The sequence below is a fragment of the Thamnophis elegans genome, chromosome 5, assembly GCF_009769535.1.
Source record: "Thamnophis elegans isolate rThaEle1 chromosome 5, rThaEle1.pri, whole genome shotgun sequence".
Lineage (NCBI taxonomy): Eukaryota > Metazoa > Chordata > Lepidosauria > Squamata > Colubridae > Thamnophis > Thamnophis elegans.
Genome location: NC_045545.1, coordinates 49,582,613 through 49,605,292, shown reverse-complemented (window position 1 = coordinate 49,605,292; position 22,680 = coordinate 49,582,613). Strand labels below are relative to the sequence as shown.

The following is a 22,680-nucleotide window of genomic DNA, read 5'->3' as shown; positions in this document are numbered from 1 at the left end:
TTTTTCAACATTTTAAGTTAGAAAGAAGTACTTAATATTTGTGTTACTATAGTATTATGCATTTAAATATAAACTTTAGCATTATCAGGCTCAACATATTAGCTTTGTGAAGTTAATAAATGTTCACCATTTACAGAGATGTGCTCTTTGTATTTAGCACTTGGATAATGCTGGCATAAGGTAGCATTTCAGGAATGTTAATGCTTTGGAAAAGTTTCTAGGCCTAGATTGTATGCTAGGAAACACTACACTCTCTGTATACCTCAAACACAAGCAGAATGACTCTTTTTTCATTTCCTTTTAAGACACTATCTTAGCATATAATTTTTTCAAAGGGTTTTATTCTATTGAGCAATATTTTACATTCATATAATGAGAAATTTGCAAGAGAATAAAATTTTCGTGTGTGTCTTAGAAGCTTGCCTTTAATAGTTTGTTTCAAATATAAAAAATACATGCTGAGGATTTGGAGGATCTGAATCATCAGAGTTCTTCTGCAGTCTTCAGTAATTGTTCAGATGCAAAAGTCGGATAGTTGTGTTCCCACTTTTCTACATTAATATATCACTCTTCCATACTAAAAACAGTTAATGTTAATTTTGGTAATTTTTGTATCATACTGTAGTTTCATAACATAGGAAAACTAAAATTTTATTCTATTTTTGGTCCTTGCCAGTGAATTTACAAATACAGTACCATTATTCAATACATGTTATTTCCCTTACTAAACTACATATATAGAGTAACTGTTACAGCATATGAAAAAAATTGAAAGGAAAGCAAAATGATGATAATGCTTGAAGTATTATTGATTTGTTAGGCTTTATTTGCCAGGAAAGCCAATTCTGCAGGTAAAAAGTGTTCTGACTCTTTTAAACTCTTAGTCTTTTAGAAGAGCCCATAACCATCTCCATCCTATGTGGCTGTCTGAGCATATCAAAATACAGGTAATTCACTGTTAAATAGACCAGGAATGGTATTAAAAATGTTATATCGCCAGTTAGCAATTTTTATTGTTAAGAAATGGAAATTACCTGAACAGTAGAAATCAAGAAAGATCTGGAAGATTAAAAAAAATCTGTTAGAACTGGCCACATACTGATCAGATCTGCAAAACATAAAACCCAAATCAATGCAAAGGATGTGCCAAAAGGTTTAGTTGATACTGGACTATCTCCAGGTCACAATACAGCTTTGCTTATATAGCAGTGGTGTGTGCATGAGAGAATTGCCAGAAGGAAAAACTTTTCTCCAATCTCATCATAGAAGTCATTGTCTAAACTATGCAAAACAAACCCTTGATAAGCCTGAAACATTTTGGAATGAAGTGCTTTGGATTGATGAAACTAAGTTCAGTTGTTTGGCAACAGCCAGAAAGAATAGATTTGGAACGAAAAAGTGAAGCATTTAAAACTTGCCAACAGCTTGTTATGTTCAGGGTGGCTTTATTATGGGATTTTTGTGGCAGTTGCTGGACTAAAAAATACTGTGTGTAATGAATTTGGCTAAATCTATCTATCTATATCTATCTATCTATCTATCTATCTATCTATCTATCATCTATCATCTATCATCTATCATCTATCTATCTATCTAAAGTTAATGTGAGGTGAGTGAAGATATCATGATCTAAAACATATCTCCAAATCAACCTTGAAATATTTATTGGAAAGCAAGATAAAGGTTTTTATAATACATTTCAAATTTCCCAGACTTGAATGTTATTGAAAATCTGCTGCGTGAGAGTTGCTGTCAATAATTAATTGAAACATTTGACCATGATGCCTGAATTTTGTCATGCAATTGTATATCTGTCACATAGGTATGCTTGATTTTTAAAGTAATGCCTTAATTTTTAGATGTTGACCCTGGATAGTGTTAGAAGATCATTACATTAATAAAACATTTCATGGAAGTATTTAATTTCATTATCAAGTGTTAAAGAATTTTAGGAGTTTGAGAGACTTTCCCATAAAATGACTTGTTCCTGTTAAGATTGGGGGGGGTTTCTGAGAAGAAGGCAACAATGGGAACATCTTGCTTTGCAGTGAATTCTGTTGCTTAACTAGCACTTGATGGTGAGCACTGACATCCCATCTACTCCCCCCCTCCCTTTCTTACTTTGCCTACAAAGAACTATTTGCAAACTAGTTTACATTTAGCCATTTTCCCTTTTTAATTCTGTTGCTGACAATTGTATTTCATAGTATCCGAATTTGAACTTCCCAGAAGATTCACAGAAAGGAAGCAAAAAGAGTAGTTACAGAGTTAAATTAAAGTGTGTAGCGAAAAGCTTCATGAATAAATCAAATTCATTATCTTCTCTCATGATAATAGATAAAACTGTTTGGAAGAATGCATCAGATTTTCATCTTTAGCCAAGAAAGGCTTCTTTATGATTTTACTAAATAGAAGAACCTTACAGCTATCAATCTTTTTTTCCTGCTATACTAATGCCATTTGCTGCTAGGCTTTTGTAGAGGTTTTAATCCATATTTTCACTCTGACATTTGATCCTTTTGTTGACAGATCATGAAAATGCACTTAGTCTTAGGATATAAATCCTGACTGTGCTGTCCAAAAGTCATTTGAGCAGTTTAATTAGGTTGTATAAATAATAGGAGAAAAATGTCTCTTCTACATGAAAGTTTGAAAAAATTCTGTCTCAATGTTCCTCAATGGAACATTATTTCTCTGAAATTATGCTTAATATTTTAGTTTAACCATTTAGCTTTAACTTCAACGTGCACTTGATAGACCCATTTAAACCTTTCTAGTTCAAATCAGTGGAATGTAATTCTGGTTTTTTCCCCTTGACTTTTTCTGAATAAATATTTAATTAGAATAGTTACTTCAGGATTTAATTGTTGAATAGTGTCTTTTTAATAATCTTGGAAAAAGTTGCATTGATTTCATCTGTCTAGAACAGAACCTGGTGCATATCTAAATATTGGAAAAACTATGAAAAACTGATTTTTTTTAAAAAAAAGTCTTACTTGTTTTCTGTTCTTTAAAGATTAAACATGTTAGTTACAATACTGGAGGGAAAAATGAAACAGTTTCAGAAAGTTTAGTTTTAATGTCACTTAATAGCTGATCAGATGAGAAGACCTTTATGTAATGGAACAATGTACACTTTGTACATTTTTGTATTTTAAAGTATTATGTCATCTAACCAGCTTTTATGAAAATCTTTAATTAGTTGCTTCATCCTGATTTGTTTCTCTTTATCACATTATTTTTTTGCTGAGAGATCCAGCCTTTTTAAAGCCTATCTTCCTCTCTTTCTTTTCTTTTTCTTTTTTTGTAAAAAAGGATAAATGTACAAAAGGGTAAAAAAAGATGTAAAGATAAATATGTGAGTCTATGGCCATTTAGAAGGTGAGAGTTGATATGGGAGGGGGACAGGAAAGAAGAGGAATATTCTCCTAGGCGCTGCTTGGAGTGTCCAAGCACGGGTTAACTTCAGTTTGCTGCCCAAGGACTGAGTTTAAGATTATTGTAGCTCTGCCTCTTGCTTGCCTCAGAGGCTCAGTTTCAAAAAAACTCAGTCGCCCTACAGGACGTTTTCCTTGGGGTTCCAGGCCTTGTACAGCAAGCTGGCCCCCTATTCCTTATGCTAGTTCAATGTAGCTCATTTTAGAGATTTTATTTTGAGTGTTTTCCTTAGATAGTGTTGTGTAGTTTTCATTTCTTCTTTATTTGGCTCCATTTTAAATTACCTCAATTCCTGATTGCGCGGGAGGCTCCCTGGAGCGCTGCTGGCCCACGGCTCTTCTTGTAGCTTCGCACGCCGGGGTCTCACTTAGCGGCCGCTAGAGAGGGCGAGGGGACAGGTAGGGAGCTATGGATCCCGTTGCAAGGACTGTTAGGCTCCTCAAAAGCCCCGGTGTTTTTTCAGGCGTGCATGTGCGCAAAGACCATTGAGAGCGGTTGCAGGGAGTTTGGCTTTCTCAGGCCGTTCCTTGCTTTATCACAGCACAGATCTGCAGCACCTTGGGACTTCCAATTTTGGCGCCAAAAATATTGCTGACTGTTACTGATCCCTGCCAAGCCCCGTTTTCCTCAGAACTTGGACTGAATTAAAGGGGCATACTTCCAGAACTATTTCATATACTGGGAAAATTGCAACTAAGCTGTGACTGTGCTAGAAGAGTGCCATGGCCAGCAAGATTGTGTCTGAAGCCAGAGATCAAACTGAACCTCCCGCTAACAAGCGCAGCAGGCCCAACCCTGCTGCTAAGGGGGACAGGGCAGGCTGCCCTGCAAAAGAGAAACAGCCCCAAGCCAAGAAAGTCTCAAAAGCTGCAGAAAGGTTGGCTGAAATGAGACAGAAGGCCCTGGAGAAACAGTTTCTAAAGGCAGTTAGTGTCCAGGCACAAACTGTGCAAGCCAGGGAACCACCTCCACTTCCAGTTCCTACAGACATTCCCTTGTTCTCCATCTCTAGCGGATGAAGGGGATTTTGGATTTTCTCCCAACCCTTCCAGGGCATTCCTCCAGGTCTCCTATTTCCTCTCTGGAGGAGGTAGACGTGGAAGAAGCTTGTTCCTAATGGGAGAGGAGGCTCCTCCCACTGGCCCTATTTCTGGGGACGCTCCTGAGTTATCCCAAGCGATGCAGGAGGTTGTTCAACGGGCAATATCACAGGGGATTGCTAATGGCATCCAACAACTGGGGTTATCCTTGCACTTTCTGAACAAAGCCAAGCCCAGAGTGCAGAACACTGGAGTTCTTCCTCAACTCTCCAGGGCCTCCCCTCCTGCTTCCTCAGCTGTCAGTGAGGTGTCTGATGATGATGATGAGGGTGGACAGGACGCCCCTGATCTGTCAGAGGATGAGAACCCAGCCCCTGACGCCCCCACATTCTCTGGCTTATTTAAGCCTACAATGTTCTCCATAGTGAGGGGGGAGGAGTATCCAGAATGGGTTGACTTTGTCCTCTCATGATTGGATGAGTCAGATAAGCTCTTTGGGCAACGCCCCCTGGCCAGCAGGACTACCCATATTCTGACTCATCCTCCTCAGGAAAGGATGCACCACCCTGGACCTCCAGTAATTTACAAAGGATTAAGGAAAATAAACTTGGACCCGGCGAATCCTGCCTCCCTTCATCGCACACAGCCTCCTCCTGCAAGGACTGGACTGCCACAAGCCCCCTGGGGCGGCACACTGCCCTGACCACTGAGTGAGACGGAGTCACTCAGGGAGGACCCTTGCCGGGCAGGCAGGAGTAGAGGGCATATATGCTTCCTAGAGGCAGCCCTTGATGCAGAGGCTAATCAGGAGCAGAAGTGCTCCTCTGCTCCCCTCGGGTTGAGCCATGAGGGTTGTTAAAATACCCTGGAAAACCTGTGCTGGCAGCTATCACCAGTGGACAAGGTGAGAGCCGGAAAGGCTCAGAAAGAGCTGCAGGAGGCAGGGGGAGGCGAGCTGCAGCCGCATGGCAAGCCTGCAAAGGCAAAAGCCATTTCCATGTGCTCCAGCAAAGAGGAGCCTTTTGAATTTGGAGCCGGGGGCCATCTTGAAACCACGTGGTCCAAGATGGCGGCCCCCAGCAGCTCAGAGGAGGCAGGCAGAAGCCCAACTCTCAGCCCTCCAGCAACAACCACAACCGGAGGCTCTGTGGAGCCCTTGAAAGGTGAGAAACCATCGCAGAGGCATTAGCCAAGGGCGGGGGATGCAGCAAAGGGCCAAAAGGAGGCTGCTTAAGGAGGTTAGAGGCAGGCGGTGGATCAATCCCCCCCCAAGTCCACGTCCTAGATGAATCACAGAGGCAGCTGCCACAAGACTGCACGAAGAATCCTCCCCCCCAACCTGAGAACTCCCCCCCCCAAGGGGAGGATCCCCTTCGGCTTCGGTGTTTCAGAAATCCTGCCTAAAAGCCTGTTCTGTCCCTTTCTAACTGCCTAGTAACAGAAGAAGGCTTCCCCCTTAAGGACACTCTCCTTTAAGTAGGAGAAAGAGTCTTGGGGGCGAGAATGCCATCAGAAAGAGGCTGTCCAGCAAGAGCTGCGTTTTTTTGGTGGCTAATTCTTGCTTCCCCCTTAAGAGCATTCTCCTTTGAGTAGGAGAAGGAGGGGGGAGGGGCGAGAAGTCCCTGAGAAGGAGGCCGGCTCCTTAGCAAAAGCTGTTTTTTTGTGGCTAAGTTCTGAGGGCGGGGCTATGGTAATTGCCCTGCAGAGCCATTTGGAAAGAAGGGGGGAGGGGCCCCACGTGGCCCAAGCGGCAGCCCCGGCAGCCTGGAAAACACAGAGGGGGGAAGAGTATTCAGCCCGGCTGCTAGAGGCTGCAGCCCCCAGGGAGAGACAGAAGAACCTCCAATCAGGTTAGAGATTACCCCCCTCCCCCAAGGCCTTCCAAAGGTGGGGGTGACAAGGCAAAGAGCAAATGCAATGCAATACAATACTATGCAATACAATAGCAGAGGGGGAAGGGACCTTGCAGGTCTTCTAGCCCAACCCCCTGCCTAAGCAGAAATTCCTACACCATTTCAGACAAATGGCTATCGTTACTATAGTTGATTATGCTGACTCTGTAAACCACTTAGAGAGGGCTGAAAGCCCTATGAAGCAGTATATAAATCTAACTGCTATTGCTATTGCCATCCAACAGCTGCTTAAAAACTTCCACTGTTGGGACATTCACAACGTCTGGAGGCAGGTTGTTCCACTGATTAATTGTTCTAACTGTCAGGAAATTTCTCCTCAGTTCTAAGTTGCTTCTCTCCTTGATTAGTTTCCACCCATTGCTTCTAGTTCTGCACTCAGGTGCCTTGGAGGATAATCAGGCTGCCTCTTCCCTGTGGCAACCCCTGAGATATTGGAACATTGCTATCGTCTCCCCTAGTCCTTCCTTTCAGTAAACTAGACCTACCCAATTCCTGCAACCGTTCTTCATAGGCTTTAGCCTCCAGTCCCCTGATCCCCTCTGTTGCTCTTCTCTGCACTCTCCCTAGAGCCTCCACATCCTTTCTACATCATGGTGACCAAACTGAATGCAGAATTCCAATTGTGGCCTTTCCAAGGCCTTATAAAGTGGGATGAACACTTCACGGGGGCTTGATTCTATTCCTCTGTTTATGCAGCCAAAAACTGTGTTGGGTTTTCTGGCAGCTGTTGCACACTGCTGGCTCATATTAAAGGGTTGTCCACTAGGACTCCAAGATCCCCTTCACAGTTACTACTGTGGAGCAAGGTATTCTGTACCTGTGCACTTCACCTTCGTTGCCTAAAGGAGGAACCTTACTTCATTGAATCTCATTTTCCTAGGTAGTGCCCAATGTTCAAGGGTATCAAGATCCTTCTGTATTTTTAGCCTGTATTCTGAAGTGTTGGCTATTCCTGCCAGCTTGGGGTCATCTGCTAACCTGATGAGCCCCCCCCCCCCATCAGCATTTAACAAACAGAGAGCTAACTGTCATACCGGCTCCTTCTTATGACCGCTTGAGATAACAGCAGTTCTTAAAGAAACAGTACTACTATCATGGCATATATTTTGCTAACCCAACTGTTAGCTTACACACCTAACACCCTCATTCAAATCACTGATGAAAATGTTGAAGAGTACTGGGCTCAACACAGAGCCTTGGGGGACTCACTGCACTCTTCCCTCCATGAAGAGGCAGTTCCATTGAGGAGTACAGGTGTGTGCGGTTGGTCAACCAGTTACCAAGCCACCTGGCGTGACTATGTCTAACCCACATTCTTCTACTTTATCTAGTAGTAGGTTATGGTCTACCTTATCAGGACTTGCTGAAGTCCAAGTTAACTATATCAATGGCATTCCTATGGTCCACTAGGGTTGTCACCGTATCTAAGAAGGCAATATGGCTAGTCTGGTATGATCTGTTTTTGACAAACCCATGTTGGCTTTGGGCGCTCGAGCCGGTTGTTCTCCCTTTCTGAAGGGGGGAATCACATCAGCAATTCTATAGTGGTTCTCCGGTACTCCAGGATCTCTGATAGATATAGTTTCAGTTGTTTGGAGATCTCGTCTGCCAGCTCCTTCAGATCCCTGGGGTGTAACCCACCTGGTCTTGGGAATTGGACTTTGCCTAAGATAGACAGGCTACCATTTCTTCCCTATCTTATCTTGGGTTCCTAATCTGAATTTGGGGTGCTGTTCTTGATAGGTTGGATTGTTTATCCCTTTGGGTAAAGACAGATGCCAAGCACGAGTTAAATAGTTCAGCTTTACCCCTGCTGCTTGTCACCTTCGGGCCACTTTCTCCCAGCAAGGGACCAATCGTTTCCTTAATTTTTCTTGGTTTTATCAGGTGGGAAGATGCCCCCTTTTGTATTTTATTTTATTATTATTATTGTTGTGGTGGTTCTTGTTATTATTATTATTTTACCTTTGTGGCAAGCCTTTATTGTGAGCCTTAGCTTCCCTCACTTCATCTTTACACGCACTCTAGTGGCCGCCCATTAAACTCCGTCTGTGTTTACATTCAGAATATCTCTGCGCTAATCCTAGCCATAGAAACATAGCACCCTTATGGCCGGGGGAAAAAAGGGTCAGACAGGCTGGTCCCCATGCCAGAACCCACCACAAACTCAGAATGGGATGCCCGACTATGAGAGATCGCAGAAGCACCTCAGATAGCCTATGAATTTAGACAACATTCGCTGAGGGCAGAACATATAGAAGGGGTGGGGTACATCAGAGCCGACTAGCTCAGCTGGACCAAGGGGACAATTTGGAGCGGAAGCTGCAGCCAGCAATCTTCAAGGAGCTGGCAGAGTGCTTCGGACGCCCAGAGGTCGACTTATTCACCACGCCCCTCAACGCTCAGCTCCTGAGGGTCTTCTCCAGGTACCAGTCATGGGGGGGCAGAAGGGGCGGACGATCTGCGAAGCCCCTGGACCAGGGCTTGTCGGTATGCCTTCCGCCCTTACCCCTGATCCCCAGGGTCATATGGGAAACCCTTCGGGAGGGGGCGGAAGGGGTTCTGTTGACGCCTCACTGGCCCCGGAGACTGTGGTTGCAGATCTCCAGTCGCTTTCAGCGGAGAGGCCATGGAGAATCCCCCAGGAAGGGATATCCCTTAACCAGGGGTCGCTGGAGCACCCAGACCATCAATGGCTCCAGCTGACCGCTTAGCTCTTGAGCGGAGCATCCTGGGGAAAGACCTCTTCCCCCCAGGGTGATGCAGACTATCCAGACGGCCCGCACACCCTCCACAGAGTGTATCTATGGCTCCATGTGGCGGGCCTCTGCCTCATGGTGTAATTCCCTGGGGCACAATCCTAGCCAGGCCTCAGTGCCTCAGATTCTGGACCTCCTCCAGGCAGGCCGGGACAGAAGGTTAGCTTCTAACACAATTAGGAGACAGGTTTCAGCCATCTCGCCAGTTCTCCTGCGTGGCAGGAACCAGAGCTTGACTCACCATCCTATGGTCAGGCAATTCCTCAAGGGAGCTTCCAACCCCAAACCACACACAGCGTTCAGGTACCATTCCTGGGACTTACACAGGGTAGGGGACGCTCCATTAGGCGCTCCGTTTGAGCCTTTACGAACAGTTTCCCTTAAGTTCCTGATTCTCACGGTGGCCTTTCTGGTGGCCATCTCCTCCGCCAGGCAGATATACGAACTGCAAGCTCTGTCCACTGGGGAGGATCTCTGCTTCTTCCACCAAGACAGAGTGGGGTTACATCCTTCATCCCCAGGGTGGGCTCCTGCTTCCATCAAACCCAGGAACTGATTTGCCCAACTTCTGTCCAGACACTTCCCACCCGTTGGGAAAGAAGTGGCTCACTCTGGGCATAAGGAGGGCTCTGAGGATTACCTCTGGAAAACCAGGCCAGACAGCAAATCCGAAGCTCTGTTTGTCTCCTTCGAAATAGGGGCCTGGGTAACAGGGTGACTTCCACCACAATAGGTAGGTGGTTGCGAACCTGCATTGCCACTGCTTACCAATCGCAGTGCTTACAGACACCAATCATATCACAGCTCACTCCACGCGGAGCGCAGCCACGCCCAGGGCCTGGGCCACGCAGATGGCCCTGGCCGGAATCTGCAGGGCAGCCACGTGGGCTTCCCCCTCTCCCTTTGTTAGGAACTATAAGCTGGACTCCTTTGCCTTGGCAGAAGCCTCGTTTGGCCGCAGGGTGTTGCAGGTGGTTCATAGGGCGGGGCCCATGCCTCAACAGGCTTGAGTGGAGGACATGGGGCCTCATGGGTCTCCCTCCCTAGGGATGTGCAGGCTTTGGTACGTCCCATTCTGGATACTCCTCCCCCCTCACTATGGAGAAAAGGGCGTTGGTACTTACCTGATACGCCTCTTCTCATAGTGGGGGGAGGAGTATCCAGTCCCTCCCTGACTATGTTTGTACGACTAAGTTTTATGTTCATTGTTTTATGAGGTTATATAAATATTGATGTTGAAGACGATAAAAGCTAAGAACTTAATTAAGAATCTGGAGTGAATGGTGCAACGAGGCGGATGGAGCTCTTAGTCAAATATGGGTAGTCCTGCTGGCCAGGGGGCATTGCCCAAAGAGCTTATCTGACTCATCCAATCATGAGAGGACAAAGTCAACCCATTCTGGATACTCCTCCCCCCACTATGAGAAGAGGCGTATCAGGTAAGTACCAACGCCCTTTTAAGGCCATTCCTCACCCGGACCCTCAATGGCTTCAATTGTCTGTGTGGCACTTGAGGGGAGCTCCTGAGGCAGGACAATTTCTCTGACAAGGTCACCTGCACCATCCAGGCGTCCAGGAGACCTTCTACTGTGCGGATCTATGACGTGACACGGACCAGTTTTTCCTCCTGGTGTCACTCCCATCAAATCATTGCCACAGCTGTGACAATTCCGCAAATCCTGGACTTTCTCCAGAAGGGCTTGGACAAGGGCCTTGCCCCCAACACATTTCGGAGGCAGACAGCAGCCCTAGTCACCATCTTTTCCAGAGATGACTCTCAACCACTTAGCAGACACCCAAGGGTTCGCAGCTTCCTGAAGGGGGCTACCATCTTACGCTCTTCAACGGTACACCGTTACCCAACTTGGGACTTGTCAATTGTCTTGCAGACCCTAATATTACCGCCATTCGAACCTATTCGCTCAGCTAGTCTACGGCATTTGTTGCTCAAAACTGCCTTCCTCGTAGCCATTACCTCAGCGCACAGAATCTCGGAGCTGGCTGCACTTTCCATTAGGGAGGACCTTTGTATTATACATTTGGACAGAGTCATTCTGAGATTGGATCCAGCTTTTCTACCAAAAATTAACAGCTTATTCCACAGAACGCAGGAGGTGATTCTCCCCAACTTTTGCCCGCACCCTAGCCATCACAGGGAGCGTGTCTGGCACAAACTGGATGTGCGCCACGTTGTGCGGGTGTAGAAAAAGAGGACGGCCTGCTTTCGCAAGTTGGAATCGTTCTTCATTTCAGCCCACTTCAATGGGCAGGAAAGTATCATCTTTCACTATAGGTCGTTGGCTGCGCACATGCATCAAGCTGGCCTACGAACAACAAGCCAGGCCTGTTCCTCCTCGTATAACAATACACTCCACGAGTGCTGCGACTACGGCCGCTTGGGTGACTCAAGCGCCTATTGAAGAGATCTGTAGGGCAGCTACCTGGTCTTCGCTATCACCGTACATTCGGAATTACAGACTGGACTCCTTTGCCTCGGCTGAGGCTTCATTTGGAAGAAGGGTCCTACGGCGGGTCCTCGCGGCTCCTACTAACCAGGACTTTCCTTCTTCCCATCCTGAGACTACATAGCTTGGGTATGTCCCATGCTTGGACACTCCAAGCAGCGCCTAGGAGAATGACCGTTGGCTTACCTGAATGGTTGTTCTCTAGGCACTGTGTGAGTGTCTAACCCCGCCCTGGGGTCACCTGCAGGTGCGTGAAGCATCACCTCCATGGCATAGAGCTTACTCCTTACAGCATCCCTCTAGGTCTCATACCTTCATTTTTTAAACTGAGCCTCTAAAAGGAGCAGGAGGCGTAGCTACACGAACTTTGAACTCATTCCTTGGACAGCAAGCTGAAGTTAACCTATGCTTGGACACTCCCGCAGTGCCTAGAGAACGACCATTCAGGTAAGCCAATTGTCATTCTGTGAAATCTGCCGTTGTGGTTTGCAAAGTATGATAGTGTTAAGTATAAAGTAGGCGTTGACTCTGGGGTTAAAAAACATGGCACACAGTGAATTGAATTAAAAATAAAAAATATGAAACGATGTGGGATGGCATCGAACTGAAGGCATATAGAAGGCAGTATTTTAGAGATTGAATGGAAATGAGATATTGAAAAGTGAAATTAAAATGAATGTTATGTTAACATCCAAGAAAAGTTGATGGAAAGGTAAATGCTGAATATGTTTAAAATGGTAATGTTGCACCTGGAGAAATGTTGAAATACAGATGTTGTTTGCTGATGGAGTGGTTATATGACATTTCAAGTATATATGCCTGGAGGAATGCTGTTATTGTTACCTCCACAAAGGGAAAGATAGTGAATTAAAAAATTATAAGAGGGAGGAATTTGAAACTATTCTAAATGAAAAGTCAGAAGAGGCGAGCATTATAGTGGGGATTAATGGTGGCAGAAGATCTGTCCAGGCCATCTTTTTGCTCTTCAGCATTTTACTGAAAATATTTATTGTATATCTGTTTACTTAAAGCTTATGATAAAGTGAATGGACTTGAGTTATGAAATATTTTGTGTGAATATGAAATTGAAGATTGGTTGCTAATATGGTAAGTGCACATTTGAATAAGTGAAACACTGAGCAGATAGTAAGATATAAATGTGTAATGATCCCTTGGTTATTTTGTATTAATGATATATTCATAAGACATGCTTGCTAGTGGTATGCTGTTTGGGAATGTTCACATTCATACAGTTTTGTTTGTAGATGGTGCTGTGTTTGAGACTCTGAATATTTACAGTGAAGAATAATCTGAAAATTAATGTCTCATTGGTCAAGTTAATTGTGTCCATCAAATAAATGAAGGGCACAATGGAAATATTTTTTTACAAATGATGAAAAATTGGAACATGTAAATGAGTTTATTCACTTTATAGGAGATAGGAAAATGGAGAAAATTTAAGACATAAAGTTGGGTAGAAAAGTGGTGGTTGACATGTAATTTGTTGCAAAAAAGGAATGTTAGCTTTTTAAAAAAGTTAAAAATCGCTGTACATGGAATCATGTTTCTGCATCATTTTATATAGATGCGAGAGCAGGGTATTCAGGAGAAATATAAAAATAAACAATCAAGTAAAGAATAGGATATTTAGATGTTTGGGTAAAACAAGAAAAACAGAGCTGACAATGAATGGTTGCTGAATTACTATGAACTGAATACAAAAATGAATGGCCAATATGAAAGAAGTAGGTTTGAGGTAGTTTGGTTATGTAGAGAGAGAGAGAATGAAGATTTAAATGACAGAGCAAGTACTGTACATGAAGATATTTTAGATCTATAGAAATCACTCATAAAAATTACCTCATAATGCTGTATTTATTAATATAAAAATAGAAAAATAATATAACATTATTTCATTGTAAAATTTCATGAAATCTTTCCAAAGAAAAATATTGCTTCATTTTCAGATTGATAATTATTATATGCCTATCCCTAATGACCATGTAGATTTTTTTTAAAAATTACAACCTGTCCCTAACCTGGTCTTTCAACTTTTTTAATAGTATGGCATTTGAATGTCTTTTCCAAGATTTGTGATTGCTCTACCAAGTGCTAATCTGTGACATACAGGCTGTACTCGATTTACAACAGTATGTCTAGTGACAATTGAAAGTTACAATGGCACTGAAATATGTGACCTATGTCCGTTTTTCAGTTATGATCTTTGCAACATCCCCAGGATCATGTGATCAAAATTCGGACATTTGACTTATATTTATGACTGTTGGCTGTGTCCCAAGGTCATGCAATCTCCTTTTATGACCCAAAAGTGCTTTTTCAAGAAGCAACTGGACTTTCTGCACCTTTGGGACAACCATGACCTGGATGACTCAGACTCTCCATAGACATTCTGCTTTTATGATCTTCTGACAAGCAAAGTCAATGGGAAAGCCAGATTTGGTTAACAACCAAGTTACTAACTTGTCAACTGCAGTGATTCACTTAACAACTGTGGCAAGAAAGGTCATAAAATGGGCCAAACTTACTTAACAAATGCCTCATTTAACAACAAAAATTTTGGGTTCAACTGTTATTGTAAGTTGAGGACTACCTGTATTTCTTGACTGCTTGTTCATTTGCTGTCGATTGATCCTAAAAGGCAGAAGCTGTTTACTACTTCAGTATCTTCATTGTCAATTCTAAGGGTGGTTATTTTATCTGTTGTCATTAGTTCAGTCTTCATTTTTAATTCTGCTACTATTATTTTTTCACTGTGCTTCTTAATTTTATTACTAGAGATTTCAGATAGTTTCAGTTATCAGGATAGAATTATCAGCGTAACACAGGTTATTGATGTTTCTTCCTACAGTTTTAAGACTATGTTCATCTTCTTGCAAGTTTCTCTTAATTATATTTCTAGTTTAGGAGTTGAATAAATAAGGGATGTGTGTGTGTGTGTATTTGTTGTGCTCCTTTGTCAATCTGAAGCTGGTATGCTTAACCATATTCTGTGGCTGCCTAAGTTTCTCATGAGGACGAGACATTCAGGATTCTTCTTTTTTCTAAGCACATTCCGTAGCTTGATGTGATTGACACAACCAAAGGTCTTTCTGTAATCAATGAAACATTGATTCTTTGGCTTTCTTAATTATTTAGCTTTCAGTAGCAATAATGTCTTGTATTCCTTTGCCTTTTCTAAAGCCAGAACATCTGACATTTTTCCCATATAAAGCTCTAATCTGCATTGGATAATCCTAAGTATTATTTTTCTAGTATGTGAAATTATAGATATTGCACAATAGTTTGCACATTCCATCACATTTCATTTTTTAAATATTGAAATGTAGATTGATCTCTTCCAAACTGTTCACCACTGTATCATTCTCTAGATTTGCTAACATAGTTTGGTTATAATCTTTACTGTTGCTTCCCATACTTTTGTATGTATTTTTGTAGCCTTCCAATTTGGAAATGACCAGAGTGCAGATATAACTTCAAGTACTAGAGATTCTTATAATATTTTCTAAGATATCTTATATGTTGACTTCTCTGTACAAGTATTTCAGTATACTCTTTACATTGTTGTTTTATCATCTTTGAACTAGTTCCTATTTGCCCTTGGTGCTCTTTGGCATACTAGTTTGATGTTAGAGCTTCCTCTTGGGTTCAGAGATCTTTTTCTTGTTTTTCCTTGTCTGTTTCCATCTTGTACAGTATAATTTTACAGGTGTTGAAATACTACTTGTCTCTTTTAACAGCTCTCTAAAACCTATTAATAAATTCTTTTATGAGATTTTTGTCTCTTGGCAATTTCCACAGTTCGTTCTGCATCTACATTCTTATGTCCTTCATTTTTGGCACTCTCTTTTCTCATTCCTCCTTAGTCACTAAGTGTATTCCACAATTTCTCTGGTGCTCTATGTGAGGTTTAGGACTTCAAAGTAATTCCTGATGTTCCCCTTGAAAATGGTGGGTATATGTTCAAGATCATAATGTGGAAATAGATTGTTTTGTTATGTTTTAGCTTAACACGGAAGATGAGCAGTTTGTGGTCTGTTCCAGTCAGCATTGCCTATGTCCTTGAATAAAGTTCCTTTGTCTCTTTTTCACAATACAGTTATTTATTTTCTCATTAATAGAAAAAAACCTGATTTTTATTTTTTTTAAATGATTTTAGTATTTTTAATTTAATTAACAGCTCAGAGTCATTAACTGAGATGTATGACTATAGAAAATGAATGTCTGAATGAATGAATTTCAGTAGTTTTAATGCCTTCTACTGGGCTCTTTAGAACAGTGGCATATTTATGAATTCAGCTTGGCTTTTGTTAAATTACTAATATTCTTGGATTAATGTAACTAAGGTTGACTACAAAATATTTGCAAATGCTACTTGTTTCAAAACTCCATTTTTTGCTGTTGTTATAGTCCTGTGATGCGAACCTATAGCACGCGTGCCACAGGTTGGCACACAGTACCCTCTCTGTGGGCACGCGAGCCATCGCCCCAGTTTAGCTCTGCTGTGCATGTGCAAGCACCTCCCGCTGGCCAGCTGGTTGTCAGGTCTCTGCCGCACATGTGCAGGGATTGGGGTTCATGCGTGGAGAGGCGCGCATTGCATTTTGGGGATTCAGGCGGGTGCGCATTTGTGTATGTGCATGCACACTTTGGGCACTTGGTCTGGAAAAGCTTAGACATCACCATTATAGTCTATAGTATATGTGCCTTTTGATGATTGGTAGGTTCTGTGCTTCCTTTTACTTTGAGTCATTTGGGAAAAGCAGGGTAGCGTATATGCAGAGAGAAAGGGAAGGTATTTGTCATAGTTAGCAACACGTCTGAAACATTAATAATCTTTTTGTTAAAAACTGTTTTGTCTCATGCCTCAAAGCTAGTTCTTAAAGGGAATATAATTTTTATTTATTTCTGTTTTCAAATAAGTTTGGTATTTTAACATATTAAAGAAGAAGCTGCCTGCTTCTTCTGTTCCTGACTTTTTGGGTCGTATATTTCAATCAATTCACTTTAATCTTATTTCATAAATTATTATTGTGGGGGAAAGAGGAAAGATACAGTGTATGTTTGCCACTTTGAGTTACTTATAACGTAATAAAGGTGTGATTAAAAAAAAATCTGGTGATTTGGGGCCAGTTTCTCTCTCCCAACCTATTTACCTCCCAGGGTTTTGTGGTGAATGTAGAAGGAGGAAATAGTATTAGGTATGTTTGCCATCTTGAATTATTTATAAATATAAAGGTGAATATAAATAAGTAAGTAAATAAATATAAGTTCCACTCTCTGTCTTTATCTAAGTACAGGTGGACTTAGCATACTCTCTGGAATTGAAAAATTTCTAGTAATTTTACATAGCAGGATACCATCTTGTAATTGTAGAATTGTGTAAGGTGTAAACATGTACACAAGTTCTGTTGTTATTTATAGGTGCTGTTAGTTAGCAGTAGTCGTCATCCTGACAGATGGATTGTCCCTGGAGGTGGAATGGAACCTGAAGAGGAACCTAGTGTGGCTGCTGTGCGGGAAGTTTGCGAAGAGGTATGTTTTCAAATTCTGCTTGGATCCAAAATAGTCTATTCTTTCTATTCATTCTTTTCACTTTTCAAAATTATCCAAGTATTAATTGTATAGTACGGATAGAGCTCAAGTTACAAGTTCATGTAATAATTGGTCAAAAATTTACAATGGCACTTGAAAAAAGTGACAATTTTTCATACTTATAACTGTTGCAGCATCCCCTTGGTCACATGATCAAAATTCAGATGTTTGGCATTGGTTAAGATTTATGATAGTTGCAGTGCCCTGGAGACATTTGCAACCTCCTGAGACGCAAAGTCAATAGGAAAGCCAGATTCACTTAACAACCATGTTCCTAAGTTAATCACTGCAGCAATTCACTTAATTGTAGCAAGAAAGGTCATAAAACGGTGCAAACCTCACTTAACAACTGTCTTGTTTAACAACAGAAATTGTGGGCTCAATTGTCATACATTGAGGACTACCTATATTCTTTATAGGCTTGTTAATGAGCAACAAAATTTGCCTACTTTTCCTGTTTTCAATAGTAGTTAAGAATTGTGGCAAAAAAATATAAAACCTTCCCATTGAGAAATTATTGCCTAGTATATTGTTTTCATGACAATGGCCTATAGAGGAAGAGAAAAATCCATTTTTGTTGAAACATCTCAAAATAGTTTGCTTTTATGTACTTTTGTGATACTTTACAAATGTGATCCTTTTGTGAAGGATTAAATGTGAACCCAAACTGTATATTATAACCTATAAAATGGAATAACAAATGTATAAGAATGATAAATATAAAAAAGAAAAATAATTATGTGAATGTATACTTAAATGGTATATAAGAAAATAAAAAAATAAAAATTTTCTGAGGGAAAAAAAATTAAATGTGATCCTTTTCAAATTTATCTCAAATTGTCATCCAGTGCCTTTAAGAAATAAAATTTCCAGAAATTTTATACCTGAGAAGAATTAAACTATAGGACATGGGACCAGGTTCCTTATAAATTTGCATCTGTCCTATTACATCTACTCATTCCATCTGGTCTAGCAGGGTGATGGGCATGTTGCATGTGCTTTATGCTAAAAAGAAAAGAAGACTAATATTGTTGGTAGACAGGCAGTTTAGACTGTTCAGTGAGCTTATCTAGAAATTGCTTTTGCCACCACTACTGGCATATCACTATACGAGTCTAGGATAACTTGCCACAGCCAGCTGACCACTGCTAGCTCGCCACTGCCAATCACCTCTGCCAACTCGCTGCCAAATTGCCGCAGAACAACACATGGCCAGCTCACCACAGGGACATCGCCACACATAGCCAGAGGCAAAGCTGTTGGGCAAGCAAATAGGTGGGCAGAGTACATAGTGCATCAGGGTGGGTGGCAAAAGAGGTGGCAGCAGCTGGAGGCTTCCCATTTTCACAACCCCCACCATTGCTGCTGTGGACACGGAGCCACTGACAATGTTGCCACTGCAATGGGCTTGGAGCAGCCTCCATGGCCACTGCCATACCAGCAGTGGTAGCATTGATAGTGGAGGCTCCATGCCTAGTGTGGTGGCAGCAACATTGGCAGCAGCGGCTCTGCACCCAGCACAGAGGTGGCAATATTAGCAACAGAAGCTTTGTGCCCAGCATGGTTGCAGTAACATCAGTGGCTGTGCCAAGCCTGGTTTAGTTATGGAATCAGTGGTGACGCACTAGGCTCAGAGCTGCTGCAGCACCAAGCTCAGAGCCTGGCGTATCAGCAGGGTATATGTGAAAATGGGAAACCCCTAGCTGCTCCCACCTCCCTGCTGCCCATCTCGACTACTGCTACTACAGTTCCCAGCTTCTGCTCAGAGCTTGGTGTGAAAATGTCCCCAGCCACTGTTGCTTCCCCACTGCTCTGCACTCTGCTCACCCACCTGTTTGCTTGCTTGTGCTGCCATCTCTCTGTCCACCTGTGGCAGGTTCTCCCTGTGGAGAGTTGGCTATTTGCAATTGTCCTGCAATGACTTGGCAGTGGCGAGTTGGCAGTGGCAATTTGGCTGTAGTAAATTGTCCAATTCTGCACTATACAACATCTGGCAAATGAGTTTTCATATACATTTTTTATGTCAAATCATGGAACATGGCATATAAGATCGATCGATCATTCCTCCATCCATCCATCCATCCATCCATCCATCCATCCATCCATCCATCCATCCATCCATAAGGCCGCCCATCTTTAAACACACCTGGAGAAGCTCAAAAGCCCCCAAACCACTAAAACCATAAAATAAGTGTTGGCAATTCCTATACTATTTACATAAATATATTCAGCAAAGAGAGGTAGTGGAGGAATCAAATTGAGGGCTCCCTGTTCTCCAAAATTGGAGGCGAGAACTGGCTTTAGAGTTCACTGAATGTTTAAGGAAGCCCATTACTTTTTAAGAATGGACAGTACAAAATTGAAAAAAAAGCTGCCTGGACTGAAAAAAGAACCAGGGAAGTGCTCGAACTGACATTACAGACCTCTGCTTAAATGAGAGACAAGAGCTCTACCCCCACAACCAAATGATAATCCTAAGCCTTATTCTTACCTAATGAGAGTGAGAGCAGGATATAAGGTGCACAGGAGTTAGGAAGCTTAAGGGTTATATCTTGGAATTTGGCTAATGACATTATATGCCAGGTATACCTGTGAGAAACCTGCAATTCATGGTTCAAACTTGGATGAGAAAATAGACCTGGCATATACAGGTGAAACTCAAAAAATTAGAATATTGTGCAAAAGTTCATTTATTTCAATAATGCAACTTAAAAGGTGAAACTAATATATGTGATAAGACTCATTACATGCAAAGCAAGATAATTTTTCGAGTTTCACCTATATTACAAAGATCTGAACAGATGAAAAGAGGAGTGTTCGCCTTTCAGGAATCCACCACATTTCTGAACGGCGAAAACTCCTCTTTTCATCTGTTCAGATCTTTATAATACATGCCAGGTCTATTTTCTCATCCAGATGTAGCCTTAAGGTAGAGAAGGTTGGTGGAGTGAGATTGTTATTGTGACTTTGTCACAATATTATGATTCACAATTGGTGAAACAATGTCCAGAGGCATTGTTCCACCAATAACTGTATATGAGGTCTTGTTTTGTGAGTTTGCACCTGAGAAACAAGCTAAGATGTTATAGATGATGCTACTTTACTGACCTCTCAAATTCTACAGCTTCACCCCTGCCTGCTCAATGTTTTCACAAGTTGGTATTAGATTTCTTTAGATTTTCAGTTCAAGCAACATTTCAACTTAAATCCCTGGCGAGGGGAGAAACAGCTTGTGAATTCATGGCCACCATGAAAAGTACTAGCTTGTTCAAAGTGATTACAGTGTATTAGAGCTGTGTTTTATCTCAGAGCAAATCATATTGTATTTGTCACAATATTGATAAAGAAATTTTCTAAAAGTTCACAAACTTTCACCATTGTACAGTGTAAATCATATCACATAATTATATATAATTTTTAAAAGTTTGTAAAATATATAATTTAAATTACAACTGACTTTTTAAATAATTTGAGCTATGACTTATGTTAAATGCCTTTTTCTTTTCTTTGAATGTATCATAGGCTGGAGTGAAAGGGACATTAGGAAGATTAGTAGGAATTTTTGAGGTAAGTACAAATATCAACAGAATTGATAAAACATTTTTATATGTGATTAAAGTTTGGAGACATGTAGAGGTTCTATTACGGTAGGTTAAAAGATAAATTTTCTGATTTGAACCTTCTTCAAAGTGTGATAACACTTGCAAATGTAGGACAAAAATGCTTGAAGAAGTTTTATTTATGTTTTAACTTACTAGTAGTGTCTGAATCTCAATTAAGAAATCAAGTCATAATTGAGCATTGCTGTTGATAAGACATATTGTAAGTATTGTCTCAACTCAATGCTAAGATTAGCATTGTTACAGTCGTTATATTTCTTTAAATTAACTTTATTTACCATCCTTTCAGAACCAAGACAGGAAACACAGAACATATGTTTACGTACTTATTGTCACAGAAGTATTGGAAGATTGGGAGGATTCTGTGAATATTGGTAAGCAAACAAATTCATTTGTATCGCTGATTCTTTTTAGGAGGATAATAGTTGAATCCCCCCTATTTAGATTAAGGTTTATAAAATGTGAGTTAAAAAAAATAAAAATCTTATTTAGAAGATTTTTTTGCAGTTGTTACAAAGTTTATTATATTTTTGTTCCTTATATTTTCATAAAAATAGCACATAAATATTCACATCTTGGAAATATGTATTATTCAGAGCTTTATAGTACATGTATCAGATCCTTTTTTCAGAATCAGTTGTGGACTTCTAACCAAGAGTTAACCACTCACTCTTGCAGTATGCTGAGAAATATGCATGAAATAGCTATTCTTACCATCTTCCAGTTCTTATTTTTTTATTTGACCTTTCCAAAAGGTAGAAAAATGATAAAATGATAAAAATGTATCTAGTACATGTGCATGTTAAGGTAACAGTCTTACTTTATAATGTCCATGATTTGGGGAAATGGCTTTTTCCTAATCTTAGATTTTCCATGTTTATATAGCAATAGCACTTAGACTTAACATATTTTTCGGATTATAAAACGCACCTGAGTATAAGATGCACCTAAATTTAGAAGAGGAAAACAACAACAAAAGGTTTTGGCCTGCTCATGTCGCATTTTCAGCATTGGGAAAAAACGGCCCTGAAAAAAGCCTTAAAAATGGTCCCAAAAAAGCCTTAAAAATGCCCCCCCCCAAAGCCTCAAAAATGGTTTGAAAAAAGCCTCAAAAACCTGAAAAAAGCCTTGAAAATGCTCGCCCAAAAGCCTCGAAAACAGGCCTGAAAACAGGGCATGCAGAGACTAAAAAAATGGCTGGTGGGTGGGTGGGGCTTCGGCAATATTCACTCTATAAGAGACACAGACATTTTCACCCCCTGTTGGGAGACAAAAAGGTGCGTCTTGTAGTCCGAAAAATACGGTATATACCACTTTATAGTGCTTTATATCCTTGAATAACAACTACCCATCTACAATTTGCAGAAATATAACAAGTTCCCAATATGATTCAGGTTTTTATTTTACATTCTATTTTACACATCCTTTTAATCATATATTAATTATTATTTTTTTGCCTGAAAAAAATTCATTAGCAAATAAACACTGTTTTTTTACTTGACTGAAAATTTGTTAACCAAATTATTTCCTTCTCAGCTACTAATTACAGTAAATTACTTCAATATATAACAAACTTTACAGGTGATACAATCACTGTTCCCTCTAAGGTGCGCGCGTGCGCGGCCGCGCACATGGAAAGAAATCCCCGCGCAGAAGTTTCTAACTGCCGCGCAGAGATTTCTACCAAAGCAAACGTGGGGAAGTCCTTTGCAGGCGGCTAGAACTGGCCTCCCGCAAAGGACCTCCCCAGTCTTGTTTTGATGAGCCGCCAGTCCTCTTGCTTCTTCTCCTTCATCAGCAAAGCTCCCGCTGGCTTCCCGGCCCATGGCAGT

At 41.3% G+C, this 22,680-nt stretch overlaps 1 protein-coding gene across 1 annotated transcript in view; it reads left to right on the top strand.

Moving 5' to 3' along the window:
* Positions 1 to 22,680, top strand: part of NUDT3 (nudix hydrolase 3) — a 41,359-nt gene that overhangs the window by 6,357 nt on the left and 12,322 nt on the right. The window contains exons 2-4 of the mRNA XM_032217285.1: positions 17,058 to 17,168; positions 20,751 to 20,795; positions 21,138 to 21,222. Of these exons, the coding sequence (XP_032073176.1) occupies positions 17,058 to 17,168; positions 20,751 to 20,795; positions 21,138 to 21,222 (241 nt within the window). The remainder of the gene's footprint in view (positions 1 to 17,057; positions 17,169 to 20,750; positions 20,796 to 21,137; positions 21,223 to 22,680) is intronic.